This window comes from Lagenorhynchus albirostris, chromosome 9 (genome assembly GCF_949774975.1).
Source record: "Lagenorhynchus albirostris chromosome 9, mLagAlb1.1, whole genome shotgun sequence".
In the NCBI taxonomy this organism is placed as follows: domain Eukaryota; kingdom Metazoa; phylum Chordata; class Mammalia; order Artiodactyla; family Delphinidae; genus Lagenorhynchus; species Lagenorhynchus albirostris.
The window spans coordinates 11175508-11201181 of record NC_083103.1 but is presented as its reverse complement, the minus strand read 5'-3'; the positions used below and the strand labels follow the sequence as shown (position 1 = coordinate 11201181).

The following is a 25674-nucleotide window of genomic DNA, read 5'->3' as shown; positions in this document are numbered from 1 at the left end:
CTGTATCTTTTGCTTAGAACATTTAGTCCATTCATGTTTAAGGTAATTATCAATATGTATGTTCCTATTACCATTTTCTTAATTGTTTTGGGTTTGTTTTTGTATGTCCTTTTCTCCTCTTGTGTTTCCCACTTAGAGAAGTTCCCTTAGCATTTGTTGTAGAGCTGGTTTGGTGGTGCTGAATTCTCTTAGCTTTTGCTTGTCTGTAAAACTTTTGATTTCTCCATCAAATCTGAATGAGATCCTTGCCAGGTAGTGTAATCTTGGCTGTAGGTTCTTCCCTTTCATCGCTTGAAATATATCGTGCCACTCCCTCCTGGCTTGTAGAGTTTCTGCTGAGAAATCAACTGTTAACCTTATGGGAGTTCCCTTGTATGTTATTTGTTGTTTTTCCCTTGTTGTTTTTAATAATTTTTCTTTGTCTTTAATTTTTGCCAATTTGATTACTATTTGTCTCAGCGTGTTTCTCCTTGGGTTTAACCCACCTGAGACTCTCTGCATTTCTTGGACTTGGGTGGCTATTTCCTTTCCCATGTTAGGGAAGTTTTCAACTCTAATCTCTTCAAATATTTTCTCTGGTCCTTTCTCTCTCTCTTCTCCTTCTGGGACCCCTATAATGCGAATGTTGTTGCATTTAATGTTGTCCCAGAAGTCTCTTCGGGTGTCTTCATTTCTTTTCATTCTTTTTTCTTTATTCTGTTCCACGGTAGTGAATTCCACCTTCTGTCTTCCAGGTCACTTATCCATTCTTCTGCCTCAGTTATTCTGCTATTGATTCCTTCTAGTGTAGTTTTCATTTCAGTTATTGTATTGTTCATCTCTGTTTGTTTGTTCTTTAATTCTTCTAGATCTTTGTTAAACGTTTCTTGCATCTTCTCGATCTTCGCCTCCATTCTTTTTCCAAGGCCTTGGATCATCTTCACTATCATTATTCTGAATTCTTTTTCTGGGAGGTTGCCTATCTCCACTTAATTTGGTTGTTTTCTGGGGTTTTGTCTTGTTCCTTCATCAGGTACATAGTCCTCTACCTTTTCACTTTGTCTATCTTTCTGTGAATGTGGTTTTCATTCCACAGGCTGCAGTATTGTAGCTCTTGCTCCTGCTGTCTCCCCTCTGGTGGATGAGGCTGTCTTTAGTCTTTTTTAATCTGAAAGAGTTGTTTCGATTTTTTTCATTCCTGACGTTGATATTTTTTGGAAAATACATGTATAGGCCAGTGTTTTTCAGAATATCCCCAATTTGGGTTTGAGTGGTTGTTTCCTCATTAATTGATTAAGTTTATGCAAAATATACTACATGAATGAGACTGTGTTTTCCTCAGTATATCACATGAAGATACATGGTGTTGGTGGTAATTCTGATTGCTTGGTTGAAGGTGTCCATCTAGATAGAATGTGTTTTCTAGCTCAAAGAGGGATGACAGTAGAATGACCTTGATGGACATTGCCTCAAGCTGATAAAACCATGTGAAATATGCAAAATTCTGTTCATTTTAAACATCCTTAGTAGTTGTATGGTCCTAAGAATATGAAAGAATGAAAGATTTTTTTAGCTACAAAGCTCTGTTATATTTGCATTTCTTAAGAATCCATCAAATTCAAGGGGCTGTATATTTAAATTGAGAAATATATTTATATATCTGAAATATTTAAAACCCAGTCAGTTGATCAGTCTAGATGGAGATGAAGAATTATATGAGTAGACAGAAGAACTGGATAATGTTTATAACTCCATTCCTGGGGTGTAAGTTTAGTGACCACTCTCTTCTTGAAGTTATGATATTACTGATGTAATGTCTATATATCATATTTATTGTGTCCCATTATGGTGACAAACACAATCCTGCCATTCTCCTGTCTGGCTGGTAGTCAAAGTTTCAATAACCCAAGATGGTAAGATCTTCCTTAATAAGTATGCATCTTTCCACTCTTATAAGAATTAGAATTAATATACAGATGTATAGGAGAATCAGATGCATAGTACTAATATTTTTAGCTAAGAAGGAAGCTCTGCATATTTAATATTTTATATACTTGTTACTTGTGAGAGAATTGGACCTATTAGAGTGATTGCCTTTTAAGTTTAACTAGAAATGTGTATCTTGGTAATTGACTTAGAGTTATGATTTTAAGTTAGACTATTACTAAATTCATGTAAACATTTGAAAAATCTAAGATAACCTTAGATTCACTGAATTTATTGTATTCATAAATTTTGAATATTAGATTTATGAGAATTATGCTATTTAGGATGGTTCTATTTGTTGCCAGACGATTGAAGTCTTTAAAAAGAAAACGGAATTTATAAAGACAGTTTGGGATGTTTTAAAGTATCTAATATATAAATAACTTTAGAAATGGATCTACATGTAACTTACAGGCTACTAAAAAGGAATTGTTAAAAATTGGAGCCATAACTGACTAGTAAACAGAATAATAAAATTCATGGAGTGAATTTAAAAGAGTAGATGGGAACCCCTATGTTTTCATCATCTGGTGGCAGCTTTAGCCTAGAGGGGAAAGTAAATATGACCTGAAGGACTCAAAGAACTCTTTGCAACTGCAGAACAAATACCGTCAGGATTTGTGGTTTGGGCTGGAAGAGCTAACAGACTAATGTCTACCACAGCAGGCTTTTCCTTCTCTCCCCTCTCATGTACCTGTGACGCTTTCAAATGTGTGTTATTAGCACTCCTCTCAGATAATTTCATTTGAAGTGAGCTAACTGATAAGTGCAAAATCAACCTTTCTCTCCCCAGCTGCACATCAAGAGGTAGTAATCAATCCCCCTATAGCCTGAGGAGCATGACATTTATCCTCTCTCTTTCTCTGTCTGGTATGATGAGGTCTTTTTTCTCTATTGAGTGTCATGAGGTCTCCTCTCCCTACTCCAGGGTCACAAAGCCCCTCTTCCTTTGCGGATGTCAGGGCCATCCTGGGGGTGGTGCTTTAGCTGATGCTCAAGTATAAAGGGCACAGCTGTTATTTTGATGTGTTAAGGAATTAGGCTGTGGTGGTCCCAAGTCTCAAACTGGTGTCATTCTCTTTCTTTCTTTTCTCCTTCAAGTAGGTGCTCTTCCTCTGGCAGTGTTGGGACAGTCTTCCCAGGGAGACTCAGAGATGAATTCTCTGGTGGCCTCACCAGTGAGTCTCCCAGAAGACTCTTAGTCACACCACAGAGGGAGCAAGGATGTCAAAGTAATGTGCTGCTGCTTGGTCTCCTCCCTCCACAGAGCCTCCCCTACCCCTGTCCCTGATAATCGATACTCCCTGTTCTGGATATGAGTGCCCCCACTTCCTCCTTTCCCTATACTCATTTCCCTTCATGGACCACATAGATTAAGCTTCCACAACCAAACAAGGAATCTCTTTATTACATGCAGACTGGAGGAGGGGGATTAAGGAAGCTCAGCTTTTAGAAATCCCAGCTAAAGAATGTCACTTGCCATCTGGTTCTACAAGGATCCAGTCATTAGCCACTGCAGTTGTTGACCTTCAACACACCCCCTGAAAACAATTCAGGGCAGAGGTCAGTAACGAGACACTTGTGCTCTGGCAAAACTGGCAGAACAGGTCTTCAGATAGTTAGATATTTTCAAGAGAAACTTTTATGAACCCCAATTCTTACATCTTCCCATATTTAGAAAAGCACTAAAATCATTCACGGAGGTATCTGTTCCTTGTGACTAACAGTGACTTACCAAGAAGTGTGCTTATCCCACTACCGGGCATATACCCTGAGAAAACCATAATTCCAAAAGATACATGCACCCCAATGTTCATTGCAGCACTATTTACAATAGCCAGGACATCAAAGCAACCTAAATGTCCATCAAGGATGAATGGATAAAGAATATGTGGCACATATATACAATGGAATATTACTCAGCCATAAAAAGGAACAAAACTGAATTATTTGTAGTGAGGTGAATGGACCTAGAGTGTGTCAAGTAAGTCATGAGAAGAAAAATAAATACCGTATGCTAACACGTATATATAGAATTTTAAAAAGCAGTACTGATGAACCTAGTGGCAGGGCAGGAATAAACAAGCAGATGTAGAGAATGGACTTGAGGGCATGGTGGGGAAGGGGAAGCTGGGGATGAAGTGAGACAGTAGCATTGACATATATACACTACCAAATGTAAAATGGATGGTTAATGGGAAGCTGCTGCATAGCACAAGATCAACTCAATGCTTTGTGATGACCTAGAGGGATGGATAGGGAGGGTGAGAGGGAAGCTCAAGAGGGAGGGGATAAGGGGATATATGTATACATATAGCCGATTCACTTTGTTGTATAGCAGAAACTAACACAACATTGTAAAGCATTTATACTCCAATAAAGATCTGAAAAAAAGAAAAAAAAAGTCTGTTTGATTGCACATCCCCCTTCTCCAAAATTACATATATGCTGACCTCCCCCCTGACCTCTTTTTTTTAAACTTTTTATTTTATGTTGGAATACAGTTGATTAACAATGTTGTGTTATTTTCAGTTGTCAACACAGTGATTCAGTTATACATATACATGTATCTATTCTTTTCCCAATTAGGTTGTTACATAATATTGAGCAGAGTTCCCTGTGCTGTACAGTATGTCCTGGTTGGTTATACATTTTATTTTATTTTATTTTTTATAAGTATTATCAAATTTCCTTCTTATTCTTTTTTAATACATCTTTATTGGAGTATAATTGCTTCACAATATTGTGTTAGTTTCTGTTGCACAACAAAGCGAATCAGCCATATGCATACACATGTTCCCATGTCCCCTCCCTCTTCAGCCTCCCTCCCATCCTCCGTATCGCACCCCTCTAGGTCATTGCAAAGCACCGAGCCGATCTCCCTGTGCTATGCTGCTGCTTCCCGCCAGCCAACTATTTTACATTCAGTAGTTTATATACGTCGATGCTACTCTCACTTCACCCCAGCTTTGCCCTCCCACCCCATGTCATCAAGACCATTCTCTATGTCTATCTCTTTATTCCTGCCCTGCAACTAGGTTCATCAATACCATTTTTTTTTTAGATTCCATATATATGCATTATCGTATGGTATTTGTTTTTCTCTTTCTGACTTACTTCACTCTGTATGACAGACTCTAGGTCCATCCACCTCACTGCAAATGACTCAATTTCATTTCTTTTTATGGCTGAGTAATATTCCATTGTATATATGTGCCACAGCTTCTTTATCCATTCATCTGTCAATGGACATTTAGGTTGGTTCCATGTCCTAGCTATTGGAAAAGGTGCTGCAATGAGCATTGGGGTGCATGTTTCTTTTTGAATTATGGTTTTCTCAGGGTATATGCCCAGTAATGGGATTGTTGGGTCATATGGTATTTCTATTTTTAGTTTTTTAAGGAACCTTCATACTGTTTCCATAGTGCTTGTATCAATTTACATTCCCACCAACAGTGTAGGAGGGTTCCCTTTTCACCACACCCTTTCCAGTAATTATTGTTTCTAGCTTTTTTATAATGGCCATTCTGATTGGCGTGTGGTGATACCTCATTGTTGTTTTAATTTGCATTTCTCTAATAATTAGTGATGTTGAGCATCTTTTCATGTGCCTCTTGGCCATCTGTATGTCTTCCTTGGTGAAATGTCTATTTAGGTCTTCTGCCCATTTTTTAACTGGATTGTTCATTTTTCTGATATTGAGCTCCATGAGTTGTTTGTATATTTTGGAGATTAATCCTTTGTCTGTTGTTTCATTTGCAAATATTTTCTCCCATTCTGAGGGTTGTCTTTTTGTCTTGTTTATGGTTTCCTTTGCTGTGCAAAAGCTTTTAAGTTTAATTAAGTTCCACTTGTTTGTTTTTATTTCTGTCACTCTAGGAGGTGGGTCAGAAAAGCTCTTGCTGTGGTTTATGTCAAAGAGTGTTTGTTTTTCCTATGTTTTCCTCTAAAAGTTTTATAGTGTCAGGTCTTACATTTAAGTCTTTAATCCATTCTGAGTTTATTTTTGTGTATGATGTTAGGGAGTGTTCTAATTTCATTCTTTTACATGTAGCTGTCCAGTTTTCCCAGCACCACTTATTGAAGAGGCTGTTTTTTTCTCCATTGTATATTCTTGCCTCCTTTGTCATAAATTAGGTGCCCATGTGTGCGTGGGTTTATCTCTGGGCATTCTATCCTGTACTATTGGCCTGTATTTCTGTTTTTGTGCCAGTACCATACTGTCTTGATTACTGTAGCTTTGTGGTATAGTCTGAAGTCAGAGAGCCTGATTTCTCCAACTCTGTTTTTCTTTCTCAAGATTGCTTTGACTATTCGGGGTCTTTTGTGTTTCCATACGAATTATAAGATTTTTTGTTCTAATTCTGTGAAGAATACCATTGGTAGTTTGATAGGGATTGCACTGAGTCTGTAGATTGCTTTGGGCAGTATAGTCATTTTCACAATATTGATTCTTCCAATCCAACAACATTGTATATTTCTCCATCTGTTTATGTCATCTTTGATGTCTTTCATCAGTGTTTTATCGTTTTCTGAGTACAAGTCTTTCACCTCCTTAAGCAGGTTTATTCCTAGATATTTTATCCTTTTTCTTGCAATGGTAAATGGGAGTGATTTCTTAATTTCTCTTTCTGATTTTTCGTTGTTGGTGTGTAAGAATGCCAGAGATTTCTGTGCATTAATTTTGTATCCTGCAACCTTACCAAATTCATTGATTAGTTCTAGTAGTTTTCTGGTGGCATCTTTAGGATTTTCTATGTATAGTATCATGTCACTGGCAAATAGTGACAGTTTTACTTCTTCATTTCCAATTTTTATTACTTTTATTGCTTTTTCTTCTCTGATTGCCGTGGCTAGCACTGATTATCCATTTTAAATATAGCAGTGTGTACATGTCAATCCCAAGCTCCCTAAAAATCCTCTCTCCCACTCTTCCCCCCCCACCCCAGTAACCATAAATTCCTTCTCTAAATCTGTGAGTCTGTTTCTATTTTGTAAATAAGTTCATTTGTACCATTCTTTTCCCCCTTACCTCTATGGAGGAGTTCCTCAGAGCTATCTGAGAAACTGTTTCCCAGGCTAGTCCTCAGTAAGCCCCCAGTAAATCTGAAACTCCCAGCTCTCACCTTGTGCAATTTCAGAGGACAGAAACAACGTTAGTATCTCTTTCCTGAAGTAGGAGTTGCAAAAGAAGATATTAATGCCAGTCAGTCTTTTTGTTTTAATTATCTCTGCTGCATTATACACACACACACACACACCATCTATATCTATAGATATAGAAATGTGTGGTATGTGTGTATAGTATATTTCATGTGATTATAATACAAGGCTTAAGAAGTGACCTGGGAAAGGAGGATATTCAAAGAGCTACTCAGAAGACATGTGACTCTATAGTCAATTAAAAACAACACATAGAAAGCCAGAGGGAAAAAGTCCTAGAACCCACAAATTATTACAATCCTTCTGGCAAATTGGAAAGGGTCAGTGAGCTAGTAGTTCCAGGAAGAACAATGCAGAAAAGCATGCAACTAAATATAAAGCATGACTAGGATGCTGGAAGTGTAGGAGCTGTACCAGCCAGACAGCTGGGGTGCCTGGCCTGTTTCCTACTGAGGAAACTAAGGGAATCCTGGGAGGTATTTGAGCACAGAGACTGAGGCTATCCTGTTCACTACCCATCACTGCTTCCTCAGAGCTCAGGACCCTTCATTACCATTGATTACATTTTATTCCCTCTCTCCTCTCTCCATCACCCATCAGCTCCTCCAGCCACATGCCCCGTCCATTTAACACTGTCTTGTGTTCAGGTCTGCTTCACAGAGGCACAAAGTTCCACTGGTTCCAGTCACTGGACACAGAGATATTCTGCAGCTTGAAGTTCAGTTTTTGCATGATGTGATTGGCCCTATCTACATGGGAATACATGGGGAAGCCAAGTTTGTCTAGAGCCTGAACCTGGACATAGATGAGGTAGGTGATGAGGCCCTGGGCCCGGTACTCAGGTATGGTGCCTGCCATCCGCAGCTCTCCTGTCTGGTCCATTAGGGCCCAGGATACAGGGGTCCCCTCAGGCCCCAGCAGGCAGAAGGTGGGGAAGGTCCGGATACAGCGCTCGATGAACCGCTGGCTCCTCTCATTGCCACCAAAATGCCAGAATTTATTCACCAAGGCAGCGTGGGTAGGATCCAGGGATGAGAGTTTCAACACCTTTTGATGGCTATTGGGAACAAGGGGAAAGAATAGCTCATAATATTGAAACTGTATACAAGCCTGTTTATCCCTGTGCTTTGAAATAAAAACCTTTTGCTTTAGTCTCCCAGGCCTCCCTTGAGTGTCAAAAGGCTAACAGAGTTAATGATTAGAAAATGTGAAGATCTAGAAACAGAAGAGCTGTTGGGCTGAGAAACTGGTAACAATTTAGACTATAAATCTGCCACATGGCAGAATCACTGAACTCACAGTTCTCTGCAAGATATTGATAAGGGCCTGACACACATTTCTAAGTTGTTTTTATAGGAAGCATATCCCCACCAGATGAAAACTGCTCACCTCAAGAACATAGACCCTAGACTGGTTGAAACCAGGAGGTTGATGATGCTTGAAACTTCACCTTGATGCCAACCAATCCAAGAGTTGTGCACAAGCTGACCACAACCCTGCAGCAACCTCCCTCACACTGACTTTAAAACCCCTTCCCTGAAAGCCATTGGGGAGTTCGAGTCCTTTGAGCATGAGCTGCCCATTCTCCTTGCTTGGTGCCCTGCAATAAATGCTGTACTTTCCTTCACCACAACCTGGTGTCAGTAGATTGGCTTTACTGCAAGTGGACCCAAGTTTGGCTCGGTAACAATATCACATGTATTGTGGAGTATTTTATTTGTCCCCTACCCCCATTGTTCTGAGAGGGGAATAGGAGCATATTTAAGCATAAGTGCTCTGTAGCCAGGCTGTCTGGATTCATAATCTGACTCCTTGGGTGATTTGGGGCTGATTACTTCATTTCCCACTTCCTCTATTTCTTCATCTAATAAATAAGGATGATAATCACACCTCCTTTATAGAATCATTGTGAGGCTTAAATGAGTCAATGGATGTAGGGGCTTAGAACAAGCACCTGGCAGATAATAAATCCTCTACAGAAATTAGCTACAATTATTTCATTTGGCCTCTGCTGCAACTTTCCAACCTAGATACGGCGGGTGTTCTTATCCTTATTTTACACAGAAGGAAAACGTTGCAGAGATATAAACAAGTGCCCCAAAGCACATGCTAGCAAGCAGTGAAGCCAGAGCTTAAAATGTTGATGTCCGGAGGTCCTTGGCTACCATGTTGAACAAGTGGGGAGGCTGAAGTCCAGAAAGGGGCAGTGACATGAAGTGCAGGCAGCCCCCAAGGCACAGAACACTGAATCTGATGGCATCTGCAGGCTGTAAAGGGGCTTTGGGAGGTGTCCTGGAAAGAGCCCACAAGGTGAAACTAGGAGATCTAGACTCAAGCCCACTATGCCCTTAACCATCCATGTGACCTGAACAAGCTATTTCATCATCTGAGTCTGTTTTCTGTCAGGAAAATGGGGATAATATCTCCCATCCTGTTTATCCTACAGTGCAGACAAGGGGATCCAGAGAGATTCTTTGATACAAAGTGAATAAAACTCTCCCAGGAGTACAGACGGAAGGCCATGGGACTGGGCACCTTTAGCTCAAATCTCCACCATCAGGGTTCAGTTCTATTCAGTGTTAGACTGGACATCAATGGGGGAAAATATATTATTTGTTGAAATTCTCTTTATTGGAAAAATTTGTTTGTCAAGTGAATTTACTGAACGCATTTATTAAATACCTACTATATACCAGGCACTGTTTTAGCTGTGGAAGATCTATCAGTGAACAAGACAGGGAAGGTACCTGCTCTCTCTCGTGGGTTTGCAACGTTGTTGGGGAGAGTTCAAACATCCAGTAAGTAAGATCGTTAACTAAATTACCTAATTTCAAATAATCATAAGTGCTACAAAGAAAATAAAAGTGGGTCATGTGTGGAAAATAACTGGGAAGTGATTTTAGGTGGAGTGGTCTAGCCTGGACTCTCTGGAAGGTGACATTTGAGCAGTTCTGAACAGCAAAAGAAGTCATGTGTGTCAGGATTGGGTAGGGTGGGGGCAGAGGGAAAAGCTGACTCAAAAGGCCTGAGCTTACAAACAACCCAATCAAAAAATGGGCAGAAGACCTAAATAGACATTTCTCCGAAGAAGACATACAGATGGCCAAGAGGCACATGAAAAGCTGCTCAACATCACTAAATATTAGAGAAATGCAAATCAAAACTACAATGAGGTATCACCTCACACCAGTTAGAATGGCATCATCAGAAAATCTACAAACAACAAATGCTGGAGAGGGTGTGGAGAAACGGGAACCCTCTTGCACTGTTGGTGGGAATGTAAATTGATGCAGCCACTATGGAAAACAGTATGGAGCTTCCTTAAAAAACTAAAAATAAAATTATCATATGACCCAGAAATCCCACTACTGGGCATATACCCTGAGAAAACCATAATTCAAAAAGACACACACACCCCAATGTTCATTGCAGCACTATTTACAATAGCCAGGTTATGGAAGCAACCTAAATGCCCATCAACAGATGAATGGATAAAGAAGCTGTGGCACATATATACAATGGAATATTACTCAGCCATAAAAAGAAATGAAATTGAGTCATTTGCAGTGAGGTGGATGGACCTAGAGTCTGTCATACAGAGTGAAGTAAGTCAGAAAGAGAAAAACAAATATCGTATATTAATGCATATATGTGGAATCTAGAAAAATTGTACAGATGAACCTGTTTGCAAGGCAGAAATAGAGACACAGATGTAGAGAACAAACATATGGACAGCAGTGGGGGAAAGGGGGATGCGGGGTGGGATGAAGTGGGAGATTGGGATTGACATATACACTAATACATATAAGATAGATAACTAATAAGAACCTGCTGTATAAAAAATAAAATAAAATACAATTAAAAAAAAAAAAGCCTGAGCTTACAATGATCGATGGCAGGAGGAAGACCAGTGTTGTTGGGGGCAGTAAGCAAGAGAGGAGATGAGGTCTAAAAAGTAGATGGGTGTTGGCTCTTATAGGGTCATGTTGGAGTTCCGAATTATTTCCAAGTGAGATGGGAAGTACTCGAGTCTTTTAAGCAGGGGAAGAACATGGTCTAATGTGCATTTTTTTTAAAAAAAGATTACTCTGGCTGCTTGGCAGAAAATGGATGGTTAGGAGACCAAAGCAAAAGCTGGAAGAGAAGGTAAGAGGTATAGTGGGTTGAATGGTGTGTCCACTCGAAAGGTGTGCCCACCTGGAACCGGAAAATGTGACCTTATTCAGAAAAAGCATCCTTGCAGGTGTAAGTACATTGAGGATCCCAACATGAAGTCATCCTGGATTATCTAGTGGGCCTTTAATCCAATCAAAAGTGTCCTTATAATAGACAGAAGAAAAGACACAGACACACACAGAGAAGCCCATGTGAAGGCAAATTCAGAAATGAGAGAGATGAAGCTGAGACAGGCTGGGACCTGGAACCCTTTGCTGCAGTGCTACAAGGCTTGCACCTGGACAAACTTCTCCTCGGGCAACAAAATACAAAGAAACTAAAAATAACTGTGTGCATGTGCACTTGGGGCAAATTATGGACAAAGGGACAAAAAGACCCAAAACGCCCAATTCCCACTTCTGAAGAGCCAGGAGCAAAAAACAGGGTGTTGGGAGCAAAAGCTGGGTACTGCGCATGCCCCCTGCACACAACACCACCGAAGGGGTGGGCAAAACACCTAAGCCACCCCTCTGGCCCGACCCCTGGACACACCCCTACCCTCACCCCATATAAGGAGCCAGCTCGACCCCCTGCCTCAGCCAGCAGGCAAGCAAGGGAACCTGTGGTTTGTTCTCTCTCCCCACTGCTGCAGCAGGGGCCCCAATAAAGCCTTACCTGAGCTTCTTGTCTGGCCTCTAATCAGTTTCTATGGATTGGGGAAGGCCAAGAACCCTGGTTGGTATCAAAGCCACAAGCCGAGGAATGCCTAGAGCCACCAGAATCTGGAAGAGGCAAGGAAGGATTCCCTCCTAGAGGCTTTGAAGGGAACAGAGGCTCGCCAGCCCATGGACTTGGCACTTCTGGCCTCCAGAACTGTGAGAATAAATTTCTGCTGTTTAAAGGCGCTCCAGTTCGTTGTGCTTTTCTGCGACTGTCCTAGAATGTGCTGGCTAATTCAGTGGTGACAGATATGAGGCTTCTTCCTTTTTTGTTTTGTTTTGTTTTTGTTTTTTGCCGCACCGCGCAGCCTGCGGGCGGGATCTTAATTAGTTCCCAGACCAGAGGGATTGAACCTCTGCCCTCGGCAGGCAGTGAAAGTGCAGAGTCCTAACCACTGGACCACCAGGGAATTCCCCAGAGCAACTTCTTTCAGACTTACATGGACTTGTATTTATCACCATTGGGTGATACGTTTTTTGCATCCAGCAAGGAAGTAGCCAATTTCTTTGTTGTCTCAGAGACCATATAGAGAAAGCACTGTGTTCGCTTCACCTTGCCCAATTTAGTAGCCGCAAGATTGTTTATCACATCATCCAGGCTGGACTGTGAACCTAGATGGAGGAAATGAATTATATGAGATATCACTGTTCCTTTAAGTGTCAGGAAAAAGCTGTCCAACGGCTGCAAAGTTTGCAGGTTTCAAATTATTAAAACTCGTGTCCCATCATGAAAAGACTTCTATGGGATAATGGCAAATCACTCTCATATTTAAAAATAATTCAAAATTGGGATAAGACTACAATTCCTGAATACATCACAGTACAGTTATGACCATCAAAGAAGATGAGGTATAAAGATAATAACCAAAATTGATTGAAAAATTTTATGCACTCAGTGTAGTAGATGGCTGCTACAGTGGTCTGAGTTTGTTCCTCTTCACTATCTTGATTTTCTTCTCCTTAACTGACTATGGGATTGACCATGAAACTTGCTTTGGCCAATAGAAAAATAGCAAATATGAATCAGTAAAAAGCTTGAAAAGTGACTATGCCTGGAGGTTTGCCTTTTCTCTCTGCTCTTGAGAACCTGTGACTTCTATACACCGCCGAAGCCAGTTGATCAGCACAGCCAGTAGCCAGCACAGACAAAGCCAGCGTTAACAGCCAAACTTGAGATTATGGCTGACTTAGTCCTACCAGCTCATTGAAAACCCCCCAGCTGACTGCAGCTACATGGGTGAATCTAGGAGAGACCAGCAGAAGAATCACCCAGCTGAGTCTAGTCCAAATTGCTGACCCACAAAATCGTGAGCTAATAAATGATTGTGGTTTGCAGTCACTATCTGGGGATGGTTTGAAAACCTAACTGATAAAATCAGCCATGGTGCTGAGCACTTCTCATTCAAGATCTTATTCAATCTTTAAATCGCTTATGTTTTGGGTACTATTCTAATCCTCATTTTTTTTTTTTTTTCAGTATGCGGGCCTCTCACTGTTGTGGCCTCTCCCGTTGCGGAACACAGGCTCCGGACGCGCAGGCTCAGCGGCCATGGCTCACAGGCCCAGCCGCTCCACGGCATGTGGGATCCTCCCGGACTGGGGCACGAACCCGTGTCCCCTGCATCGGCAGGCGGACTTTCAACCACTGTGCCACCAGGGAAGCCCTAATCCTTATTTTTATATATAAGGAAACTGATCCACAGAGAGTTTGTTCCTTGCCTTAGATCACATAACTACTAACAGGCCCAACAAGGTCACAATTTTAGGTAGTCTGACTCCAGAGAATACTTTTTTTTTTTTTTCTGGCCGCACAATAGCTTGGGAGATCTTTGTTGTGGAATCTTAGCTCCCCGACCAGGGATCGAACCTGGGCCGGGCCCCTGGCAGTGAGAGCACAGAGTCCTAACCACTGGACCGCCAGGGAATTCCCAAATACATTCTTAACTACTAAATTCCTCCTTCGTAAATAAGACAATGATAAAACGGAGATGAGACAGAAGGAAAGCTCTGCTCCCATATTCAATCTCCCTAATAGATCCTGGAATAAACCACGAATCCTTAGCTATTAAGAAATTATGTTATTCATGATTTCCTATGTAAACCCCATGTACTGCAGTCTTCAAGTTCTAATTCACTATTGTTGGAGGAGGTCATCAAGAAGACATGCTACCTGTTGACTCATGAGCTGGACCCAGGCAATTGGAGGTTCCCCACTCCCTCCCCTCGTTGGAAGGTGCTTCCCACTTGCCTTCCCAGCTCCCAGAAGCTGCCCCAAGGACACAGCCTTGAGATTGAAATGTGGTGTTGAGATATCTGGATTGGGTACATGACTGAACCCAGTTAAGGCCACTATATAAATGTTTAAGATTTTGGCAGGTGGCTGAGGTGATATACTCATCCTGCAGTCTCCTGCAGGAAACAAGCCTGGAAGTTCCCCTGCTTATTAAACTTGCCACCTACCAATGGGAAGTGGTTTGCCCCTTTCTTAGGCCTCTCCTTGCCATACATGTACATGGGGGCTGGTTTCAGATTTCACTTGGGAAGCTCCCAAATAAGTTTGTGAACTAACAACTAAGGAGGTAGTGGTGGCAGCTGAGAGAAAGAATGGACAGCAGGCTGAGTGTCTAGGACTTGGAGTAAAGATATAGAGGATGTAGGGCTGTAATTCAAAATGAAAAGTGACACTACAGATACAGACATGGGAGATCTCAGTAGCCAGCACACATCCCAGTTCCCTTACTTTGAATCTGCAAATGTTGCTTCCAGTTGATGACTTCTGGCAAACCAAGGAATTCCTGACATTTCTTAGGGTCCTTGGAGTAGACTTGGTAAGTATTGGTGTAGTGATCAAGGTCATCTGTCATCTCCTGTTTGGGTTGGGAAAAGTAGAATCAACCAAAATGCTTGTATTTAGTGATTGCCATATTCGTTTTCAGGGTTCCATTATCTTATGACACTTTTAAATACTAAAATATTAGCTTTTTTGTTGTATTGATTTTATTGAAGGATTATTTACATTATGAGATCAAGTCAAGGACTCCCTGATTCAATTAACAATGAAAAATGTCCTGAACAAAACTACTCCTAACTCAGTTATTGCTTTAAATTTTCAAACCAAGCAAAAATGATCCATTTAAAATTATTTTTCTATCCCTCCATAAAACTCATTAAGAAGCTTGAAAAAGGGGCTTCCCTGGTGGCGCAGTGGTTGAGAGTCCGCCTGCCGATGCAGGGGACGCGGGTTCGTGCCCCGGTCTGGGAGGATCCTGCGTGCCGTGCAGTGGCTGGGCCCGTGAGCCATGGCCGCTGGGCCTGCGCGTCCGGAGCCTGTGCTCCACAACGGGAGAGGCCACAACAGTGAGAGGCCCGCATACCGTAAAATAATAATAATAATAAAAAACTTCCAAGGGGGAAGAAAGTTTATTTAAAGAAATAATGGCTGAGAACTTCCCAAATCTTGAGAGAAATTTGGATACACAAGTTTATGAAGCTCGTAGGTCACCAAACAGTCAACTTAAAGAGAACCTCTCTTAGACACATTATAATAAAACTGTCAAAACCCCCCAAAAGGCTATCAGCAGATTTCTCAGAGACCTTGCAAGCCATGAGAAGATAGGGGCAATATATTCAAAGTGCTGAAAGAAATAAACTGCCAACCAAAAATATTTTACCCAGCAAAGTTGTTCTTCAGAAAAGATAGCAAGATATCATTTTTAATATCTTGCTACCACTATTTGTTTGTGATATTTGTTTTTTTATTGGACATCTATTAACAAATTATTGTAGCTATAGATATTTTAATATTTTGTCCTTTAATCTTTATACTTGAGTTAAGTGGCTAAAAACCATATTACTATATGAGAGTATTCTGAATCTGACTATATGCTTACTTTTACCAGTATGCTGTATATTTTCATATGTTTTTGTTACTAATTAGCATCCTTTCCTTTCAGCTTGAAGAACTCCTTTTAGCTTTTCCTTTTTTTTTTTTAAGAAAGAATTGGAACTTTTTTTCGATGTTTCACTAACTTTCACGAACAAACAAAAACTGAGGAAGTTCATCACCAAAAGACCTGCCTTATAAGAAATACTGAAAGGGGAACAGTTCTCAGAACTTTCTGAGATGCTCTTCCCAGGTTATAATCCTCAAATTTGGCTCGAATAAAGTGTTCTTAAAAAAAAAAAAAAAAAAAGAAATGACAAAAGGAGTTCTTCACAATGAAAGGAAAGGATGCTAATTAGTAACATAAAAACATATGAAAATATACAGCATACTGGTAAAAGTAAGCATATAGTCAGATTCAGAATATTCTCATATAGTAATGTTATGGTTTTTAGCCACTTAACTCTAGTATAAAGATTAAAGGACAAAATATTAAAATATCTATAGCTACAATAATTTGTTACTGGATATCCAATATAAAAAATATATAAATAGTGACATTTAAAAACATAAAATGGAGGGAGCAAAAGGATAGAGTTTTTGTATGCAATCAAAGTTAAATTGTTATCAGAGTAAAATAGACTGCTATATTTATAATATGTTTTACATAAGCCTCATGGTATCACAAAGCAAAAACCTACAGTAGATTTACAAAAGATAAGAGAAAAGAATCAAAGTTTACCGCCACAGAAAATCATCAGTTCACAAAGGAAAGTTGCAAGAGGAAGAAAGGAACAAGAGGACTACAAAACAGCAGAAAACAATAGGTGGCATTAATAAGTTCTTACCTGTCAATAAGTACTCTAAGTGTAAATTGATTCAATTCTCCAATCAAAATATATAGAGTAGCTAGATGGATTAAAAAAAAAAAAGATCAACTCTGTGTTGCCTATGAGACTTTAAGCTTTAAGGAAACACATAGGCTCAAAGTGAAGGGATGAAAACGGCATACCATACAAATAGAAACCAAAAGAGAGCAGGAATATCTACATTTGTATCAGACAATATAGACTTTAAGCCAAGAATGATAACAAGAGAAAAAAGAAGGCTATTACAGAACTTTTTTTTTTTTTTCGGTACGCGGGCCTCTCACTGGTGTGGCCTCTCCCGTTGCGGAGCACAGTCTCCAGACACGCAGGCTCAGCGGCCATGGCTCACGGGCCCAGCCGCTCCGTGGCATGTGGGATCTTCCCGGACCGGGGCACGAACCCGTGTCCCCTGCATCGGCAGGCAGACTCTCAACCACTGCGCCACCAAGGAAGCCCTATTACAGAACTTTGATGAAAGAAATTGAAGAAGACATAAACAAATGGAAAGATATACATTTGGATTTATGGTTAATGAATTGGTTAAGGTTTCATGGATTGAAAGAATTAATTTTGTTAAAATAATCATATTACCCAAAGCCATCTGTAGATTCAATGCAACCTCTATCAAAATTCCAATAGCATTTTCACAGAAATAGAAAAAAAATCCTAAAACTTATATGGAACCACAAAAGATTGACTAGACAAAGCAATCCTGAGAAATAAGAACAAATATGGAGGCTTCATACTTTCTGATTTCAAACTATACTACAAAGCTGTAGAAATCAAAGCAGTAAGGTATTGGCATGAAAATAGACACATAGACAAATGGAATGGAATTGAGAGCCCAGAAATAAGCTCTCACATATATGATCAACTAATATTTGACAAGGGAGCCAAGAACACTCAATCAGGAAAGAATAGTCTCTTTAATAAATGGTATTGGGAAAGCTTAATAAGCACTTGCAGAAGAACGAATCTTACACCACTCAAAAAGTTAACTCAAAATGGACTGAAGCCTTAAACATAAGTACTGAAACTTTAAAAACCTAGAAGAAAATATAGAGATAAAGCTCCTTGACATTGGTCTTAGCAATGATGTTTTGGATATGACACCAAAAGCACAAGTAAAGAAGGCAAAAAATCAACAATTGGGACTACATCAAACTAAAAAGCTTCTGCACAGCAAAAGAAAAAATCAACAAAATGAAGAGACACCTATCAAATGGGAGAAAATACTTTCAAATCACATATCAGACAAAGGGTTAGTACCCAAAACATATTTTAAAAACTCATACAATATAATATAAAAAAACCCAAACAATCCCATTAAAAATGGGCAGAAGAATTGACATACAAATGGCCAACAGATACATGAAAAAGTGCTTTACATTACTAATTATCAGGTAAATGCAAATCAAGACCACATACATACCAGAATGGTTATCATCAAAAGGACAAGAGATGGGCTTCCCTGGCGGCGCAGTGGTTAGGGGTCTGCCTGCCGGTGCGGGGGACATGGGTTCGAGCCCTGGTCTGGGAGGATCCCACATGCTGCAGAGCAACTGGGCCCGTGAGTCACAACTACTGAGCCTGCGCGGCTGGAGCCTGTGCTCCGCAACAAGAGAGGCCACGATAGTGAGAGGCCCGCGCACCGCGATGAAGAGTGGCCCCCGCTTGCCGCAACTAGAGAAAGCCCTGGCACGGAAACGAAGACCCAACACAGCCAAAAATAAACATACAAATAAATTAATTAATTTTTTTAAAAAAAGAAAAGGACAGAGATAACAAGTACTGGGGAAGCTCTGGAGAAAAGGGAGCCCTGTGCACTGTTGGTGGGAATGTAAATTGGTGTAGCCACTATGTAAACAGTATGGAGATTCCTCCAAAAATTGAAAATAGAACTGTCATATGAATCAGGAATCCCATTCTGGGTATATAGCCAAAGCAAATGAAAACAGGATCTCAAAGAGATACCTGCACTCCATGTTCATTGCAACATTATTCACAATAGCCAAAATATGGGGAAAAAAATGAATGGATAAAGAAAATGTAGCATATCTTTACAATGGAATTTCAGTCAGCCACAAGAAAGAAGTAACTCCTGCCAGTTGTGCCAACATGGATAGACCTTGTAGGCGTTATGCTAAGTGAAATCAGACAGAGGAAGACAAATACTGTATGATCTTCTTTATGTGTGGAATCTTAAAAAGCTGAATCATAGATACAGAGAGTTGGATGGTGGTTACTAGAGGCTGGGGAGGCCTAGGTGGGGGAAACGCAGAGATATCAAAAGGTACAAACTTCTAGTTTGTACCAGATAAATAAATTCTGAGGATCTAATATACGGTATGGGGATTATAGTTAACAAGGCTGTATTATATACAGTTGACCCTTGAACAATGCAGGGGTTATGGACCCCAACGCTCCAGGCAATTGAAAATCCGCACATATAGCTTTACAGTCAGCCCTTGTATCTGCTGTTCTGCATCCACAGATTCAACCGTCCTCAGATGGTGTCGTACTGTAGCATGAAATTATTGAAAAGAATCTGCATATAAGTGGACTCGTGCAGTTCAAGCCCATGTTGTTCAAGGGTCAACTGTACTTGAAAGTCTCTAAGAAAGTAGATCTTGAATGTTTTCACCAAAAAAAAGAAATGGTAATTATGTGACCTGATGGAGTGTTAGCTAAAGCTATGGTGGGAATCATTTAATGATATATGTGTATCAAATTTACACATTGTACATTTTATACTTACAAAATCTTATATGTCAATAATCGCTCGTAAAGCTGGACAAATCTTATTTTTAAGACTGTATTTTTGAAAGTAGCTCAGGTTTCTATCAATAATTAAAAGTCTTCATTTTCAGATTATTTAATTTGGTTATTTTGAATAATATTTCTTACCAATTTCACTTCTATATAAGTTCTATAAAATACATTTACATTAAAATTTTAGATTTTTACTTGATATTTTAAAATATCATTATATGTTTTATTTTTGAAATGTCTTAGCTATTCAATTTCACTAATTACAAAATTATCATACAATATGTGAACAACAATTCCAACTATGTCATTTTCTCCTCAGTTTTCCTTAGTTCACTCTGTTATTTCAGACCTTATGCCTTGCAACTACTATTTCCTCTGCTTTGAGGGCAGTCCTTCCCTGCCACCATGTAAAAAATCTTATTTGCCTTCAACATCCAGTTTTGGTAAAATTTCTACTAAGAAGCATTTCTGATCCTCTCCCTGCAAACTCTACCATATATAGTCTTTTTCCTGCCCTGTTTTATTTGCTTTATTGATGACGGTAGGTTATAACACCCTGCAGCATCTCAATGGGAAGACAGTATCACAATGAGAAGTTTTGAGTTAGCATGAATGAGTTGGTGTGGTTTCAAAACTGGTGTTTTTAAAAGGTAGGAAATATTTTTTCCCCCTTGGGTTAAGGGTTTAAAATGGGTTTCATTTATTACAATGCAGAATTCTAGCCTGGGAAATGCTCCTTTGATACCTTTAACAAATGTGACCATCTACATAATCCTACATTACCACAACCTCCCACTGGTTGCCTCTATTCCCACAAAGTGGGTGCAAGAGATGACAAAGTGTGTTTGGTCTTAAGCAGCAGCAGGATGCTATCTGTGTTTTGATCCTTCCTGTTTCACACGACGCTGTAATTTATCTGTGTATTTATCAGATAAATTAAAGCTGTGGGCTTTTTGAGGACAAGGACTTGTTAACCAACACCTCGATTCATTTTTATAATCCCAGGGTCTACCACATTGCCAGGTGCATGGTAAGCACATAGCAAATACGAACATAGATGCAAATTCATTCCACATCTGGCACCTTACCTGCTCCTGAGGGCGGATAACCACTGTATTAAAATCAGGCCACCTGTCCACCAGGGCCTGTAGCTTGAAAGGGTTTCCCTGGTTCATGTGGAAGGTGGTCCCATAAACCTGCAGTATCCGGACAAAGTGAGAGGGTCAGCTTATTAGGAAGAGATGGCAAAGTGCCTTGTTTGATCAGGACAAGGTTTATTTCTATGAAATAATGAAATTTTTTGATTGGAAGGCACCTAATGAGAATTTCTGCAGACCGTTTTTTAGGTTCTAATTTTTGCCCCAATAAATATATCTTTAAAAAATATTCATATAGGGCTTCCCTGGTGGCGCAGTGGTTGGGAGTCCGCCTGCCGATGCAGGGGACACGGGTTCGTGCCCCGGTCCGGGAAGATCCCACATGCTGCGGAGCTGCTGGGCCCGTGAGCCATGGCCACTGAGCCTGCGCGTCCGGAGCCTGTGCTCCGCAGCGGGAGGGGCCACAGCAGTGAGAGGCCCGTGTACCGCAAAAAAAAAGAAATTATATATATATATATATAGATTCATATAGAAAATATTCAGACCAATGAAACTTATGAATAAAAGTTATGAACTCTCCCATTGTAGAATTTAATAAAATCTTTAATAAATTTCCTTCTATTCATGTACACACACAACAAACTTCACAAAAAATGAAAAATATCAGATACACTCCACTCCAGGTGTTTCCAACTTTTCAGTGTAAACAATGACCCTTCAAAGAATATCTTTTTGTAGAAATCTTTGCATATGTACCTGATATTTGCTTAGGGAAGGTTTTTAGAAGGGAGATTGCTGGGCCTAAAGTTATCTACATGTTTAAGGCTTTTTAACATATATTTTTAAATTATCCTCTGGTAAAGGTAAACATTTCCTACCAATAAGTGGAGGCTATAGTAATTAAAGGTCAGGGACAATTGTCTCTTTGGTCCTTTTATAGCAAATAAAAATAAAGCCAGATAGTCTACCCGTAGAAGAATGCTTACCTTTCTCTTTCCCAGAGTAAAAGGATGGTTTACAAATGGTTAAGATTGAGAAAAGTGAATAGATTCAACTCACCCCAAATTATGCCAGGCCTTTCAAAGCATTAGCCTTACCTAAGATGCATCCACAATTCACCCCACTGTAAATTTATGGTCTGATCTGTAATAACAGTGGCTAATATTTGCATATCTTCTCTGTGTGCAAGGCACAGTTCCACCTGTTCAACAAAAAGTCTTCTCATCCTGACAATAACCCCAAGAGGTTAGAGCTCTCATTACTCCCTTCTTTTTATTTTGGCTGTGTGCCTTGTGGGATCTTAGTTCCCCCACCAGGGATCAAACCCAGGCCCTGGGCAGTGAAAGCACCAAGTCCTAACCGTGGGTCACCAGGGAAGTCCCTCATTACTCCCTTTTTGTATGAGAAAACAAAAGCATGTAAAAGTTAAATGATGTGGTGTCGACATACAGCTTGACGGTGGAAGAGGCAGGCACAGACCCAGACAGGCTGGACGCTGAGTCTGCCCTTTTAGCCACAGAACCAATGTGATGTCACTGTCATCAACCTAACTCCCATGGTAGGATTAGGGTGCATGTTCTTGACAAAACTAATAATAGAAATTGAAATACGTAACTTTATCGACCAATGTCCAAGGCGTTATGCCCAGTGGATGAGCATAATGGTTAGTACTTGGCTTCAAGGGTTAACCTGCCTGGAATAAAACCCTGGCCACTTACTGTGTGAACTTGGTAAAGTGCAGAGACCTAGTGTCTCTGTGCCGGTAGAATACCACAACCAGGGTTTTGACACTGATACGGTCAAGATGTGGAACAGTTTCATCATCACGAGCATCACTCGTATTGCTCCTTAGAGTCACACCCATTACCCTCCACTGCTCACATCCTCCTTCACCTCCAGCAACCATCAATCTCTTCTCCACTTCTATAATTTTGTTATTTCAAGAATTTTATATTAATGGACTCATGTAGCATGTCATCCCTTGGGATTGGCTTTTTTTTTTACTCAGCATAATTTTCTGCAGCGTCGTCCAGATTGTGGCAGGTATCAATAGGTCATTTCTTCTTTGTCGTTTAGTAGCATTCCACAGTATGGATGTACCACCGTTCATTTAGCCATTCGCCTATGGAAGGACATCTGAGTTGTTTTGACTATTATGGATAAGGTTGTTATAGACATTCATGTACATAGTTTTGTGTGAAAATAAACTTGTATTTGTCTGGGGCAAATGCGCAGGACTGTAATTGCTGGTTGTGTGCTGGTTGCAAGATTAGTTAGAAACTTACAAATTGCTTCTCAAGAGTGGCTGTACCGTCTCACATTCCCACCAACAATACATGAGAGATCCAGTTTCTCCTCATTCTTAACAGCATCTGAAGTGGAGGACCTATTTTGCTCAAAGCATACAGGTAGGCTCAGGTGAGTTGAAATTGGGTACATGGATTATATTTCTGGCCTCAACAGTAACCAGTTGGGCAAGTTATTTAAGTTTCCTTCGTCAGATGCATCATCTACAACATAGGGAGAAGAGTGACACCCTCCTTATATGGGAGTTTTGAAGTTTATATGAGTTCACAGATAAAGCCCAGTGGCTGGGATGAGGTAAGGGCTATAAGTGCTTTTTATTGCCACTAATGAACTGCACTGGCGTTCTGACCTCGAGGTCCCCATTGGTGCCGGTGCTGGGCAGTGGTTGCATGTGACTTAAGATTCTATCTTTAGGTGTAAAAGGAGCTTTTAAAAAGCAGTTTAGGGACTTCCCTGGCGGTCCAGTGGTTAGGACTCCACGCTTTCACTGCCAAGGGCTTGGGTTCAATCCTGGGTCGGGGAACTAAGATTCCACAAGATGCATGGCCAAAAAATAAAAAATGAAAGAAAAGCATTTTACTCGTTTCATCAATCCTCTGAATGTTAAAAATGAAAATATAAATAAAGCGTGCATAAATCCAGCCACTTTGTAACAAATATTGCTGCAATAAAAAAATGAATAGTATATAATTATTTTTAGGTCTTCTCCATGGACAGTGCATAATCTTTTGGATTTCAAAGAAATAGGAGTTGACCTATTAAATGTTCCAAGAAGGTACATGGTGGTTAACCTTGCCTTGGGCACAAATGTTTAAAAATTAGTATGTACTTAGATCAACCTTTTAAAGAGAAATCAAGGAAATGTTTTTGAGTCTGCAGAGAGCGTTTTTTTTGCCACTTAAAAGTATCAGACAAGTCATATTACTGAGACCTGTTTCCTCTTCTGGGACATGAGTATAATCGACCTCCCTTGCCAAGAGGTGCTATGTGAGATGCAGCATGAGTGAGTTCCTGCCACAGAATGGGTGCTCAGTAAAAGCTCATTCTCTTTCTCACCTCTATTACAAGAAGACGCAACCATTTGGTTCCCTAAGAATGTCCCATGCTCACCTTTAAGGACTCAGGGAGGCTCTTCTTTAAGTATTTTTCTAGCATCTGCAGCATCTGTGGACCCTGTAAGTGGAGCATCTTCGCAGGTACCTTAGCCTAGAGAGAAGACCAAGAAACAGCCAGGAATGAGAAGATACTGAACCAATAGGAATAGATTGGCACACATTTACCTGAACCTTAGAAGATAACAGGTGAGATAAATTTGCCTAGAAAACTGCTTTGGGAGAGGGGGAGAAAGTATAGTCACCATAGATTTCTAGCCTTACTATGAAGGACAGGAGTTTAGAAGGGCATCATAAAAGTCCTGAAAGGGCCACCTCATAGAAGACACAAAGAAACAAGCACTGAAGATTCTATCCTAATACCTACGTCCAAGCCCTCCTTCAGTGCCTTTTATTGGTGTCACTGTCATTAAAGTCCTCACCAACTCCAAGGAAGGATGAGACGGGCAGAAAGCACAGGGTTCTCTTTCTGATAATTTTCGCTTCACTTTCTTATACTACCCTGAATCTTAGTCATTAAAGACACATATATTTTAACAAACATATTCTTTTTTTAAATTGAAGTATAGTTGATTTACAATGCTGTGTTAATTTCTGCTGTACAGCAAAGTGATTCAGATACATATATATATATATATATATATATATATACATTTAAAAATATTATTTTCCATTGTGGTTTATCATAGGATATTGAATATAGTTCCCAATGCTATACAGTAGGACCTTGTTGTTTATCCATTCTGTATATAATAGTTTACATCTGCTAACCCCAACCTCCCACTCCATCCCTCCCTTTACCCTGTCCCCCTTGGCAACCACAAGTCTGTGAGTCTGTTTCTGTTTCATAAATAGGTTCATTTGTGTCATATTTTAGATTCCACATAGAAGTGATATCATATGGTATTTGTCTTTCTCTTTCTGACTTACTTCACTTAGTATAATAATCTCTATTTACACCTATGTTGCTGCGAATGGCATTATTTCATTCTTTTTTATGGCTGAGTAATATTCCATTGTATATATACCACATCTTCTTTATCCATTCATCTGTTGATGGACATTTAGGTTGTTTCCCTGTCTTGGCTCTTGTGAATAGTGCTGCTATGAACATAGGGGTGCCTGTATCTTTTTGAATTAGAGTTTTCTCTGGATATATGCCCAGGAGTGGGATTGCTGGATCATATGGTAATTCTATTTTTAGTTTTCTAAGGAACCTCCATACTGTTTTCTATAGTGGCTGTACCAACTTACCTTCCCACCAACAGTGTACAAGGGTTGCCTTTTCTCCACATTCGCTCCAGCATTTGTTATTTGTGAAGTTTTTAATGGTGGCCATTCTGACTGGTGTGAGGTGATATCTCATTGTAGTTTTGATTTGCATTTCTCTAATGATTAGTGATGTTGAGCATCTTTTCATATGCCTATTGACCATTTGTATTTCTTCTTTGGAGAATTGTCTATTTAGGTTTTCTGCCCATTTTTCGATTGGGTTTTTTTTTTGGTTGTTGTTGTTATAGAGTTGTATGAGCTGTTTGTATATTTTGGAAATTAACCCCCATCAGTCACATCGAACAAACACATTCTTTAAATATGCAAGTGCATCTTTGTCCATGATTATCCCAATGTCAC

At 40.0% G+C, this 25674-nt stretch overlaps 1 protein-coding gene across 1 annotated transcript; it reads right to left on the bottom strand.

Annotated features, from left to right (window-relative positions):
* Window positions 1-7782: 7782 nt before the first annotated feature.
* Window positions 7783-24118, bottom strand: LOC132525775 (glycine N-acyltransferase-like). The gene is made up of 5 exons (XM_060159087.1): window positions 24041-24118; window positions 20615-20722; window positions 14743-14869; window positions 12443-12614; window positions 7783-8185 (listed from the first exon to the last, which is right to left on the bottom strand). Exons 1-5 carry the CDS (start codon window positions 24116-24118, stop codon window positions 7783-7785), a joined length of 888 nt encoding a protein of 295 aa, XP_060015070.1.
* Between the last annotated feature and the right edge of the window lie 1556 nt (window positions 24119-25674).

Coding starts and splice junctions, on each gene's coding strand:
- LOC132525775 (XM_060159087.1), bottom strand. CDS start 24,118: ATGCTCCACTTACAGGGTCCACAGATGCTGCAGATGCTAGAAAAATAC. Junction 20,723..24,040: donor GCCTCCCTGAGTCCTTAAAG/GTGAGCATGGGA, acceptor CGGATACTGCAG/GTTTATGGGACCACCTTCCA. Junction 14,870..20,614: donor TTATCCGCCCTCAGGAGCAG/GTAAGGTGCCAG, acceptor CAACCCAAACAG/GAGATGACAGATGACCTTGA.